The 14828-nt window shown below is 37.6% G+C and overlaps 1 protein-coding gene across 8 annotated transcripts in view; it reads left to right on the forward strand.

Moving 5' to 3' along the window:
- LOC139966116 (transient receptor potential cation channel subfamily M member-like 2) overlaps positions 1–9057 on the forward strand; it is a 58779-nt gene extending 49722 nt beyond the window's left edge. For 7 of the 8 annotated variants that reach the window (XM_071968824.1, XM_071968829.1, XM_071968828.1 and 4 more), the window contains 8 exons: positions 226–334; positions 767–933; positions 2415–2611; positions 3105–3191; positions 3718–3823; positions 5474–5617; positions 6157–6276; positions 6539–9057. In XM_071968824.1, the coding sequence (XP_071824925.1) occupies positions 226–334; positions 767–933; positions 2415–2611; positions 3105–3191; positions 3718–3823; positions 5474–5617; positions 6157–6276; positions 6539–6655 (1047 nt within the window). In that variant the 3' untranslated portion in view covers positions 6656–9057. Of the gene's footprint in view, positions 1–225; positions 335–766; positions 934–1382; positions 1417–2414; positions 2612–3104; positions 3192–3717; positions 3824–5473; positions 5618–6156; positions 6277–6538 lie in introns of all 8 variants that reach the window. The other variant, XM_071968822.1, reaches the window with a different exon arrangement.
- Positions 9058–14828: the final 5771 nt, after the last annotated feature.

Consider the following 14828-nt stretch of genomic DNA (forward strand, 5'->3'; position numbering starts at 1 on the left):
CGAATTAACAAGGCTGGTTGGGCGAAATGACCAGGCTGGTTGGGCGAAATGACCAGGCTGGTTGGGCGAAATGGCAGTTGGCGAAATGGTTGTTGGGCAAAGTGACCTGCTTCCTTACTATGCAGGTCACTAGACTCGTTGGTTTACCACACTCGTCACATGTGGATATGTGTGTAACGTATTCACAATAGTGTTCATGTATTTCTTCAACCTGTTCCATTGTAGCTGGAGAGAACAAACAAAGCCATAGACTGGATTATATCATCACTCTCTGAAAACAAGCTGAGCCCTAAAGAAGGTCTACCACAGCTTAAGCAAATTAAACCAAGAGATGGTGAGTTGCTCATGAATAATCATATATTCACTCCTGGAAATACAGGATAATATGTGTGAGCCGTCTGACTGGTCAGTTTCCGATGGATTATTACTGGACAGAACAGCTGTTCCCCAAAGTTTCTCAGATGTTCTTGAGAAGGTGTAACACTGATCTCATTCATTGTGCTTATGTCCTTCGGTGTGCATGAAAGGCTTGCAGAGGCTTGCCTGCCGATTATTTAGTCCTCTCCGAAAATTGCATAGTTTAAGTTGCCGTTTGACAAGAAACGTATGCTTCAAATAGTATCAGCAAATTTGAGTCTTAGGTACGAACCTCCTCAAAAATACTAGTGTCCCAGCTGATGTGGAGTATTAATGAGTGTTATGTATTCAATGGCAATTATTCCACCATTATGCAAATACTTAGATGTGGTACTTGTTTGCCCCACAGCTGATCTCGAAGATTACGTCTCAGAGGGAACAGATGATGAAGATGATGAAGTACCGACGACCATCGAAGAGTTAGGAATCGCGATTCACGTGAAGTCACGAACTAGCCCATACCCTGGTACAGCTATCAGAAGGTTCCATGTGATAATCAGTAAAGTACCATGGTCGGTGAGTTGTAAACTTGTACCTGTAATAGAAACCAGGTTCTATGTGATAGTCAATAAAGTACCTTGGTCGGTGAGTTGTAAACTTGTACCTGTTATAGAAACCAGGTTCCATGGAATATTCAGTAAAGTACCATGGTCGGTGAGTTGTAAACTTGTACCTGTAATAGAAACCAGGTTCCATGTGATAATCAGTAAAGTACCATGGCCGGTGAGTTGTAAACTTGTACCTGTAATAGAAACCGAGTTCTATGTGATAATCAGTAAAGTACCATGGTTGGTGAGTTGTAAACTTGTACCTGTAATAGAAACCAGGTTCCATGTGATAATCCCTAAAGTACCTTGGTCGGTGAGTTGTAAACTTGTACCTGTTATAGAAACCAGGTTCCATGTGATATTCAGTAAAGTACCATGGTCGGTGAGTTGTAAACTTGTACCTGTAATAGAAACCAGGTTCCATGTGATAGTCAGTAAAGTACCATGGTCGGTGCGTTCTAAACTCATACCTGTTATAGAAACCAGGTTCTATGTGATAGTCAGTAAAGTACCATGGTCGGTGAGTTGTAAACTTGTACCTGTAATAGAAACTTTCATTCAAAAGGTGACTCCAGGATGAACAGACATAAACTGTGAAATCCTTTGTCCAATTTCAAAATGATTTCCTACTTCTGAATGACCCTGGATCGAATATTTCATACAAACAATTTGTCATGGACATTTTGTTGAATTTTTTTAATATATATCTGATTTGCTCTATCCTAAGTCACCTGACTATGTCTATTTGGTCAGTATTAATGACAAACAGGCCACCATTGCATAGCAATAATTATATTCATACTTGACATAGGGTGTGCCATATTGTACTGTTCATGTCGGTGTATACAGTGTGGAATTAAATCTTTTCACAAAGCATACAGAGCACAGGACTAAGATGTATATAAGGTTCACACCATGTATAATAATGTTCACTGTTTGTAGATGGTTATTTATACGTGTTGTCATTGACTCTCACTCAATTATTGGTTCTGATCAGGGTTGCATGTACAAAGATTCGAGTGATAGTTGGGTAGTGATTGGGTGCCTAATCAGCTTCCTGGGGAAGGGTATGAAGTGTGAGCAAACATTTCTATAATAATTTGTGTGGCATGAATACAACAGCCAAGGGAATCGGTTCCTTGTGTAAGGTCAAGTACTATGATTGAACTATTCATCACAACAGTCTGAATAATAGCATTTAAGAACCAAACATGGCAACTACAAAACAATACCAATATAATCTGACATCAGAATAGAAAAAGAAAAGTTGCTAGGTTTGATATGAATATAAATTAATACTTTGACCATCGTCAGAGATTTCCTCCTCATTTCTCTTTATGTTTATTACATTATATAACTTTGTTTATAATCATAATATCTGATATTAGTGATTGAATGGTTGAATGGGTATCTAGGTTAATAGGCTTAACACTGCTTTACTTATTACAGGTGAGCTTCCCAGACTACAAGCCTATCAGCTTCACCCATAGTTCTGTCTTAGCCAAGCCGCATTGGGCAGACATAGATCTCCTCGCCCTCAGCAAGGCACAGCGGCCAGTCTTGCTGTTCAATCAGGAGGATACTGTATGCAAATATAACAGGAAAAGTTACATGGGGACCTACGAGGTTCATGATGGCTTACCAATGTAAGTATGATACTTTAATAAAAGCTCAATCACTTTTAACAGGGCAAATTTCAAAAGATACCACCTAGCATTTTGAGAATATTTATAAATTTGTGAAAGCTTACAGTAAGTAATTTGTGCTTTATTGTCATCACCATCATATTTGTAAAAATGATTCAAATGTTAAACACAAAATGCTACTTGTTTTGGGGAGGGAAATGTTGATAAATGTCCAGGACTATTATGGAATCTGATCATGATGAAGTTAATTATCTTGATTAGTCCAACATCATACCAAAAAAGAAAGAAGATATCTGAAGTTTTGAACATTTGCATTTGAAAAAGAGTGTGATGGTGACATCCAGCATGGTTTTGGTCAAAGGTGACAGAAGTCACTTGTTGGTAGCCTTGTCTCTCCTCTCTCTTCCCCTCCTCCCCTCTTCATTTAAATTTGTGAAAATTGATTTCTCCAAAATACTTATACTATAATAATTACACTCTTTTGATATTAAAGTAATCCAAAAGGGAGGACTGGTGTTATTGGGCGTGGTACTTTAGGAAGATTTGGACCAAACCACGCTGCTGATCCTATCGTAACAAGGTAAGCTCGTATGAATTGATGAAATACTACTACCTGATCATAAAGCTTTACCCTAATGGTATTGTTTGTCAGCCTGCTGTCTCGTCTTATTGTTTTATTGGTCAGGTCTGAGAGTCATCGTGCAAGCTTTCTTCTGACAACTCATTTGTTGTACAATGATGTCAAAACTCGGGTCATAATGGGAACAATTCTGTCGTTAATCCGTAGATCCTTAGATAATCAGATTAAGTTGCAGTCATGTTGTTTTCTATTCGGTGATTTTAATTCTTCATCGTATTGTCTGCCTTGTGCTGCTATTCATCTCGACAAGATTCTAGGATTACCTGTGAAAAGCAGTCAGCACTAATCAAGATAGTTATCAGCTCTGGTAGGGAGGGAGCACAGAACACGACAAATGTATTCATTCAACATTAGGTCACCGAATGAATTCATTTCTAGCCCAAGAATTTCTTGATCTTTTTCAAATATTCATTATTTTTGCAACCTTCTGATTGTTTTTTGGTTCTGTCCATCCTTTTTCTTGCAGATGGAAGAGAGACAGAAATGGTGAAGTAATGAAGGAAGACGGTAAGCCGGTCTTGGAATTCATTGCTATACAAAGGAGAGATAATCAACAATGGGCCATACCAGGGGTAAGTGATAATGGGGCAAAAATACCACAAAATGTGTAAATGTTACACTTACCTAAGTATGCTTAGCTGGATTTCAACACCGGTTTAGCATATGAATATATCATTAATATCATAAACCTTGCCTACGATATAAAACGTGAAGAGAATAAACATACTAAAAGCATTCCTAAATGGGTTTTTTTCAAACTTAGTTCCCTCTAGCTCTTGTCAGCCGTGTTTCCCCTATGTGCAACATAGACCTGTAAAATACACAAAAGTGCATAAATATAGTGGTACAACTGTTATAGACACAAAAGTGAATACATATAGGGGTACATCTTTAAAATACACAAAAGTGCATAAATATAGTGGTACAACTGTTATAGACACAAAAGTGAATACATATAGGGGTACATCTTTAAAATACACAAAAGTGGATAAATATAGTGGTACAACTTTGAAATACATAAAAGTGGATAAATATAGTAGTACAACTGTTAAATACACAAAAGTGCATAAATATAGTGGTACAACTTTGAAATACACAAAAGTGCATAAATATAGTGGTACAACTGTTATAGACACAAAAGTGAATACATATAGGGGTACATCTTTAAAATACACAAAAGTGGATAAATATAGTGGTACAACTTTGAAATACACGAAATTGCATAAATATAGTGGTACAACTTTGAAATACACAAAAGTGCATAAATATAGTGGTACAACTTTGAAAGACACAAAAGTCCATAAATATAGTGGTACAACTGTTATAGACACAAAAGTGAATACATATAGGGGTACATCTTTAAAATACACAAAAGTGGATAAATATAGTGGTACAACTTTGAAATACACAAAAGTGGATAAATATAGTGGTACAACTGTTATAGACACAAAAGTGAATAAATATAGTGGTACATCTTTAAAATACACAAAAGTGGATAAATATAGTGGTACAACTTTGAAATACACGAAATTGGATAAATATAGTGGTACAACTTTGAAATACACAAAAGTGCATCAATATAGTTGTACAACTTTGAAAGACACAAAAGTGCATAAATATAGTGGTACAACTGTTATAGACACAAAAGTGCATAAAAATAGTGGTACAACTTTGAAATACACAAACTTGGATAAATGTAGTGGTACATCTGTAAAATACACAAATGTGGATAAATATACAGGTACATCTGTAAACTAACACAAAGGTGGATAAATAAGTGGTACAACTGTAAAATACACAAAAGTGGATAAATATAGTGGTACAACTTTGAAATACACAAACTTGGATAAATATAGGGGTACAACTTTAAAATACACAAAAGTGCATAAATAAAGTTACAACTTTGAAATACTCAAAAGTGGATAAAATATAGTGGTACAGTACATCTATGAAATACAAGAAATTGAATGAATATAGTGGTACAATTAAAGTCATGGTTTGTATCATAGTTCTCTACACCCTTGTCTCTGTGCACAGCTTCAACATAATCCTGTTTATACTTGATAACTGACACAAGACTACAAAAAACACTACATGAGCCAAAAGGTTGCTAAGTAATATCTGAACCTGTATTGCAGTCTCATAACTGCCAGTGTGTTTGAATCTTTTATTATACCGACTGTGTTGAATGGTAGGACATTTATTTTTCTGTTTTCTTTTAGGGTATGGTAGAGCCAGGTCACCAAGTGAGCCAAACACTATTAAGAGAGTTCAGCGAAGAAGCTCTCGGAGAACTGGACAAGACTGAAGAAGAGAGGATGGAACTTCAAGCCAAAGTGAAAGAATTGCTCAAGCACGGTACCGAGGTGAGTACGCCACTGTCGGTTGATCATTGGAGAATGTTCTCTTCCAACAGGTTCTAACTGGCTTTCTCAACATGCAAAGTCCAAAGGTACAGCCCACATATGGACAGTATATTTTGTTAAAACCACCTATATCAGAAACCTAGAATTGAGGGAGCACAACCCTCTGGCCTTCACATCCATCTACAATAGTACTAAAGAGTCACCATCTTTTCACTTGTCTCAGTCTGTGACACTGGCGGAGAAATCAAACAAAGAGAATGACGAATCTTCTCTACATAACAATATTCTACACAGGGGTTTGTTTCATCTCCTATTGTGCAAACTATCTTACCAGAATGTTCCTGTGGTTGTTGCTCCATCAGAGACTAAACTATTGCCTATGTCAAGAATCTTTGCTATGAAAGGAGAAAGACAGAGAGAGGCACTGGGGGGGGGGGCAGCTGGGGGCATATGTTACCAAGTGATAATTCAGGTTGTGTGGGATATAGAAGCAATTCATGTTAAGGCAATTATTCATATGTTTTTCTGAAATAATTCAGGTTTACAAGGGATATGTGGATGACCCTCGTAATACTGACAATGCATGGATGGAAACAGTGGCTATGAACTTCCACGATGATGACGGCTCAGTCTTTGCACAGCTGGAGGATTTATTGCAGGTATGTATAGATCTTCACTATCTATTCATCCATTAGGTAATTTTTTTATTGTTTTATAGGACACTCATATCAATACAACCCCCCCTCCCCCTTATTCCAGTCCTCTTAGCTGCATTACTCCCTCACCTTATTCCTAACAGACTTTGGAATTGGCAAAGCATTTATCGTATGTTTTTAAAACTAAATGATGTATATATATTACTGGTAGTATTTCATTTCCCTTGTATTTATTGGGTTTTTTCCCTTTTTTGTTGTCTTTTAGGCAGGTGATGATGCCCAAGGAGTCAGGTGGCAGAGAATTAGTTCTAAGATTTCGTTATTTGCAAGCCATACAGCTATGCTGGCTAAAGTAGCAGAGATACACAAGGCTGCTTTCTGAGAAGATCAAGATAAGGTCATACGAAATCTGTAGACATACCACATTTATGCAATGACAATTTAGTGCCCCATATAATTAATGTTTAGTGCTGTTACATATGATTGTAGAATGACACAGTCCATCTCAATACTGCCCCCACTCAGCCCCCACCTTCCCCCCACCCAGCCCAACCTAATCTTTGACTTTTCCCTTGACCAGCATAGCACATAGTAAATGTACTGTCAGCATGTCTTCAGACCTGTTTTACCATTTACTGTATTTCACTCACCCCTTATCTGTGAAACTACTGTTTAAAGTCTCAGTTTCATAGAAAGCATTTTTTTTTTTTAATTGCCTTTTTTAAAAATTGATGTATTACATGCAATTCATTCAGGGCTGTTTTATTGCTGAAATATAGTTGGTAAGATATTGATATTGAAGTTTTATCTTCGGCTAAGGGTTTATCTGACATAGTACCTCCAAGTCACTGGTGGGTGCCTTGGTTTTATGCTTTTAAAGTTTGTTGTTTTATTTGTATCTCAAATCTTTTGGAATGAAACTTTGATCATGTATTGTAAACTTTAATTATTGACTCTTAAATGTGATATTTAGAATATATTGAGTGTACTAATCATGTCAAGTTTTAGTAATGCATATTCTACTACAAAATCATCATTTTAAAATTGAACTTCATTAAATTTAAATTAGATTAGTCAGATAGCTGGGCTCTGTAATTGGCCTTTTTTTATCCAGAGTTCTTCCTTTTTCTTATATGCAGATGGAAATAATCATTTTAGAAAACTTTTTTTTTTTTTTTTAGGGTTCTTTACATGTTAAAAGAAAAATGATAATAAAATGTTGCTTTTCACTACAGTAGCTATTGAACTTTTCATTAATAAATAAGAATGCCAATTTGAATTTATAATCAGATATACAGAATCAAATAATTATAAGTGTTTTTCTTCATTTTGAGATATGCTGGCAAGAGATGTCAAAAAAGTTGTACTTTTGTATAACTATAAAATCTTTGAGATTGGTAACAACTACTTTTGTAAATGATGAGATTAAATCTACATATCCTCTGCTTGTCATCCGTCGTCAGCTTATAAAGTTAAAAACAATATGAGTCATATGAAATCAGTTTAATCATCTTTCCTGAACATTTCTAATAAGAAATCAATGTGTAATACTACTGTAAGTACAACGTCTATGAAATATGTCTTGTTCTACTGAAGATCAAAGCAAATATACGTAATATTAATTTGGAGTTTGAGATGATGGGTGGGGGTATCAGGTTGTTGTTGGGGGGGGGGTGAGGGGGAGGGCAATGCCTTATTTAGAGTCTGATATTTTGATAACATCCCTAAATGCTTTCTAAACTATCATCACCGGGTGTGTAAATCAAACCATATCAATGTATAAAACAATCTAATCTGACTTGTTTGTTATACTTATACAGTATATATGCTTGTATGTTATACTTATTGCTTGTTTGTTATGAATAATCTTTCAGTGGGATAAGCTTGAGGGTGTAATAGAAGGTTCCCACAAGGGTACTTTGATTTTTCCTGCATGTCAATTGCTGTGACTTGGTAACGTATAGGTCATTATCAAGCATTTAGCTGAACAGGAAAATAATTTGATAAATATGATGGATCAATTATTATGTTTTGTTTGCTTGGAGCCTTATTTCTATTGCATTCCATTACGATATAAGTGATATCGATCACACTTGCTTAAAATATCCAGGCTGATCGGAAAGATTTGCAATTTTGGAAAAAAGATAGCTGACATATTTTAGAAGTTTTAGAACCTGGATTAACTTTAGTAATTTAACGCAACAGTTACTGAAAAATACATTAAGAGTGTAATTCTATATATGTAATTTTTGTATCTGTAAAAATACACTTTCCTACTGCCCTTGCAGCTATCCTGTAACATTACACAATTCCGAACTATCATTTTTGGTACCTTTACACGTCTTTCTGAGCCTATATTTAAAGCTTAAATTAGAACATATCTGTAACATGGCTATGAATCACATTGTAGGATTTGTTCAAGGACGATGGTGACAGTTACATATTGAACGGTGTTGCCAAGTTTACTGTGTATGTTATTAATTTAGGGCAGAGTATGTAGAATTTGTTTTACCGAAGTGTATATTCATTACTGAATGGGCTGACATTGGATATGTAACCAATACTCTGCTCGCATGCAATTTTATAGTAGAATGTGTGGGTATCTGTTCACGAGATTGTTATGGTATAAACGTGAAGGGTGACAGTAGTTTACTTTATAAAATCACATCATTATCTAACACAGATGCATAACTATCAGTTATAGACTGAAATGGCTAAGTTAAAGTGTATATATATTTACATATGTAACAATGACTGGAACAACATGGATATTTTGTAAACAAATGTTATCTTGTGAGTTTTACTTCTGTTTTAGTGTATAACACTCCTGGCTCAATAAAAAAACAAACACTGGACTCAGAGTAAGTTTTTGAAGATGAGTTACTGTTCTAAACATGAAAGGTTACTATCACTCTGGGAAATGGGTTGAAAAGATGAGAACAATTAATCACAGAGGCAGTGATGTACATCTAAACCCACACAACTACCTTACCCCTTATATTCCTTCTCTCCCCTACCACGTTTCTGCCCCCCGCCTCTCTTGTCTTCTCTCCCATCTCCCTCTGCCCCACTACTCCCCACCCCTCCCATTGCTCATAATCCAAGAAATATAGAAGAAAAACATTACAGTGCTACTGCATGTACAGTACACCTGACACTATGCACATTGTGCTTCAAATATTGTTTTCGTACTAAACGAGATCACATTGTTGCAAAGTTCGCTGGCATTTTATGACACTCAGACTTTGACATAACTGAATCTTTATTGCCTTCCAAAATTTACTTAGCCATATTTGTAAGTTAATGAACCGATGTTTGTGGGCATGCCGAAGTATTTTAAGTTTAGTCTGTGTCCATTCATTTGAGGTTAAATAGACTTACAGATATAGAATCAATAGACAACATCAACCTGTACACAATCATGTACAAAATGGCAATATAAGCAATATTATTGTTACACACAAATACACGAAAATACAGTAACACGCAAATTAAAACGAAACAAAGATACCACGTTATACTTTTATAGACCTTCATTGTATTTAGGATTACAGGATGGAATTCACCGTAAAAGTCAATCAGTGCTGCACATTCCTTACACCTTTAAGTTTTTGATATTGGAAGTCCCGGCTTTGGGGGTGGGGGGGGGGAGGGCAGTTAAATCGTATCCATGCACTTGCCAGAAAATTATTATTGACTATCTCAACTCAACGCAGGAAGGATGGGTTTCTAATATTATAATTGGTTTAACTGCACTAGATGACAATTAAAATTTTGTTTTCTGTTTTCATTATAAAGGAAGTTCACTTGGATAGGATAAGACATTCAATTTAAAGCACTACGAAATAGAGTATTGCATGGTACCTTCATAACACCAAGATACTTATGGTGCCGACGACATTTTGCTAAAAGCAAAGACATAAAACACCTAATTTTTGTTATAATAGTGCCCCCAATTGTTATAGCTTCCTACACTACTGCTGATGGAGATGATATAATAATCATGTGAGTGCAAGGGGAGCAGATTTGTCATTTATTTTTTTTTAAATGAAATCAAGATTGCACCAATGAAAAATTGTTCTACAAAACTTTAGCTAAAATGATAGAAAACGACAGCACCAGTTTGCATATACTGTAACCCCCAGTACCCAAACAAGTATTGCTCTTTAGACCCCTCTCCAACGGAGGATTGTTTATCAAAAAGTCGGGGATGAAGTGGGCAAGAGGGGCAGGAGGCCATGCCCTCATCTCCAATCATCAAAGAACCACTATACTACTGGTTTGCACCCCCCCCCCCTTTTTTCAGCTTTCCCGTTGCGACCCATTTTAACCTGACTTCTCATTGTAGTATTGTCGATTTGCTGTTATGGCTGCCATTGCGTTACGTGTAGAGGTAACAATTAATATTGATCGCTTAATCGCCTAAATAGTCTTCTACACAATCAGATACTCTTTCTCTCCCAGTGGCGGAGCGTCCATACAGTCAGGGGGGGGGGGCGGATTCCCCTCCTGACGGACTCAAATGGACTGCTGGCGCCCTTTCAGCTTTTTACAACTTTTTACTTATTTGCGATTACTGACTTTCTTATTGTGCTCTCATCTACCTATTGACATTTGTCACATTTTGTTGGCGATGACACCTATTTATTCTTCGTTTATCTGCAAATTAGCAAGGCCTGGAAAGGGTAATTTCCGGCGATCTATAGGGAGCATCTTTACTCAAAAAATTTCTGTACGCTCGGCGCCAACCTGTGGTGGCGCTCCGCTTAGATAGTGTTGAAAGTGCCTCTACAGACCATTCTCGACCCCCCTCAATACCCCTTGCTCAGCCACTGTTCTCTCCGTGGTAGTAACTGTACAAGTTTGATTTACTTTAAATGTGTATGTTTCGCTACAGTAGATTGGTTTTGAATGTCTTTCAACTCTCCTATTTGGTAGTATTTCTATACATTGTGTTACCTTTTTGAAGGTTTTTTGTTGTTCAACTACTGTAGTCACCTTGTACTTAAAACTGTGTATTAACCTATTTGTTTTGAGCAATATAAGTAGCAATGTTAGTGAGGCACAAGTTTTAAGAGATTTATAAACAAGCAACATTAGTTTAAAGATGATTCTGGACGTAAAAGGAAGCCAGTGAAGATCCTTTAACACTGTAGTGAGTATGATAAATACTGTAGGACTTTCTGGATGTAGTTAAAATGCGTGCTGCCGTGTTCTGAAATTTCTGAAATGGTGTGAAGGTCTTCAATGTTCATAAATTAGGTCATGTACCGTACATGCATGCATTTGGCTTTATTTTGTATGCGTATATTCTTCAATCAGCAAACACAAGCTGTTCAAAACATATACGTATCGCTCCATCGAATACCAACTCCTCCCAGCGACGTAGCCAGGAATTTGAAAGGGGGGGAGCACTTTTTGCGATTGATATGGATTTTCAAAGTTGTAGGCACGACTATCTGAGCGGAGCGCCACCATCGGTTGGCGCGGAGCGTACAAGAAAATTTTTGGTTTTACAAACCCCCCAGATGGCCGGAAACGGCCCTTCCCTAGTGTTCATTCTGGTTCCCTGGCCTCTTGCTAACTTGAGACACCTCATTCAATATCACTTTTAAACCCAAAAAACAAACGAGTTAAAATAGTACGTAATTCAATAATACATAATGTATTAAAATTAGCAAGTTACACAAGGGCGGCGGAAGCACTTTTAATCTGGGGGGGGGGGGGGGCACCGACGTCAAAGGGAACTTTGCAGAAATTCGATTGGACTGATGCAGCCTGATATTTAGTACCCTTTATAAATCTTATTGTATTATCTTATTTGCGTATACACATCACTCCATCAACGCCCCCCCCCCCCCGTCTTAGTAGTCTTACTTTTCAACTTTTGATACTTGTAGATACAAAGATAGTCCAGAAATGTCTTTGATACAACTGTAGCTAGTAAATGTTTAAGTTAGCCTAATAAGAGAAGGCGAGAGCTATCCGACGATTGCCTTCTGATACAAATTTCTCAAGTGTTTTCTCAACTGAAATATTATCTGCGTAAACGGGTTCACATGTTAAAAAACTGACAAGATCGGATCCTATAGTCTTTTTCGGCTGGTAGAGTGTTGAATGAAACTATCGTGCTACATACTGGCTACGCCCTGATCATATGATATCAGTATCAGCAGATTTTGTTTCCTGTTTAAATTCTTTTACATGTTCTTTTACATAATATATCAGAAAGACAAACATAGTGCTCTTTTACAAGTTTTCCAGTAGGATGATTCTTGTTTGCTGTCCAATGTCTGGACTTTAATACATTTGACGAACTTAACTGATGGACAATATAAACTTTCATATTTTGTAATACAGCCAGATATGCAGTGGCAAGGGCGTAGGAACCGGGGGGCTGGGGGCGCCAGCCCCCCAGTGAAAAATGTGGAGGGGCGGAAGTATCATTCCGCCCCCCCGCTTCGCAAGTCAGAAAACCCCTTTTTCATTTCCAAATGAGAAAAAAAATCTCATTTGGAGCACCAAATTGCATCTAAGGCCAGGTGAAAATACAAAATTAAGTTTACAAAATGGAGTGGGTGTTGAAGTGTGCTATATTGCACCAAATTGCATCTGAGGCCACCTGGAAATGCACAAAATTCCAAAGGGGGAGGGGGACACCCTCTTAGACCCCTCCTCCAGGCCGGCCATCAGTCTTCAGCCCCCCCCCCCCACTCAAAAGTACCTTCCTACGCCACTGTTCAGTGGCCTAAAACAAATATCGTTATCGCAGTGTATTAGCAGTGTAATAATTATTATTTATAGGAAGTGCGTATCACGTACGATTGCTAGCTTAGCTTCATAACATGCTGTTCATGCAACAACTTAGGACGACTCATTGAACGAACGTTGTCGACGTTGTTGTGCATACAGTTCGTGACATTCCATAGAGTGCGGTTAGGTAGGCAGTATGTATTTTATAACGCAGTGGCCAACTGTAGGCTTGTAATTGGCTATAAGCTAAATTTAGCTAATTGCATCTGCCAAACTAAGTAAGTAGTTGAATCAGTAGGCGTGAATGTTACTACGATTACAATCGAGTTAACGGAGCTGACGAGTATTCAAGATCAAAAGAGCACTGACAAAATACCATGCTAAAAAAACGACAGTTTAAAAAAAAAGAATCGACACTGAAAGGGGGGGAGCGGTCGCTCCCCCTGCTCCCCCCCTGGCTACGTCCCTGACTCCTCCTTTAGATGGAAAGTGATCAATTCCGTCACACTAAAATTGGTATAGCTATATCTTCTGCATATTGTGGTGATGAAAAATGTAGGCTGTGTGGCTATAGGCCACGCCCTTTTTTGCAACTAGGCGTAAAACCCAGCGTGAGATTTTAGAACAAACCCGGAGAAACATGATAGGCAATTTTAGGATAAGGTGACCATATTTGTCTGACTGGAATCAGGGACAATTATTGCGGGGCTGATAAGTGGGAGGGGTTGTGCCCCTCCCCTTTGGAAAATTTTCAAGTGCCTAATGTGCTTAGATGTAAAATGGTGATACTTAGAAGCACTTTTTAAATCAATTTTATTTTCAAAAATGTAGCTTTGTCTTAGATTAAATTTACTTCTTTTACGAAAGAGTGCTAGGCTAGTTCGATCTAGCATATATTCCACTTTACACTGGCCCACCTGAAATACTGGTTAGTTCCGTTCTGCGACTGCACACTTGACTAAATTTTGTTTTTAAATTATTTTACTAATAATATGGGATATTTTCGAAATTCCTGACCATTTTGACGAATCGGGGACATTTTCGGGGACACTTGTTCATCGGGGACAGCAAACTGTAATCGGGGACTGTCCCCGAAAATCGGGGACGTCTGGTCACCTTATTTTAGGACAACGGAGAAACATTATTGGTAGCTGCTAGGAAACCTGCAACTGTGATGGTATTTTCCACTAAATTTGAACTGAATTATCAAGGTTTTCTATATTTGAAGACATATTTGCATGACAGCATCATGTTTTCAGAAGTGCTGCAAGGGGTATCTTTGTCAGACGGATGGAGCGGAGTAGGTTTTTGACATTTAACCACTCTCACAACCCCCCCCCCCCCCCCAAAGGAAAAACAAGGATAAAAACGTTCTATGAGCATTATTAACATAGGATTGTATTGCTGTATAACCAATTGTAATAACAATTGCAATAACAATTGCTAAAACCGGTTTGTACAGTAGACACGTTATTGTGCACATTGTGCTTTCAATATTGAATTTGGGTGCTAAACTTTTTCCCCATTGTATAGTCAAATTTATATTTGACGCGTTCTTGTGGGCTACTTGTCTTCACACTTTTAATGCCAGACTTGATGGCCTCAAGTGCTGCTTCATTTTCAGTTAGTAGGCTAAACTTTTGGCCGTGGCTATTCTTACGACCAGGGGCGTAGTGCGAAAATATTTTTTATTTTTTTTGGGGGGGGGGGCCCGTGAGCAGGTGATGACTATCTAAGCGGAGCGCCACCACGGGTTTGCGCGCAGCGTACAAGAAAATTTGTCGTCTGGCAGACCCCTCAGA

This window comes from Apostichopus japonicus, chromosome 4 (genome assembly GCF_037975245.1).
Source record: "Apostichopus japonicus isolate 1M-3 chromosome 4, ASM3797524v1, whole genome shotgun sequence".
Classification (NCBI taxonomy): Eukaryota; Metazoa; Echinodermata; class Holothuroidea; order Aspidochirotida; family Stichopodidae; genus Apostichopus; species Apostichopus japonicus.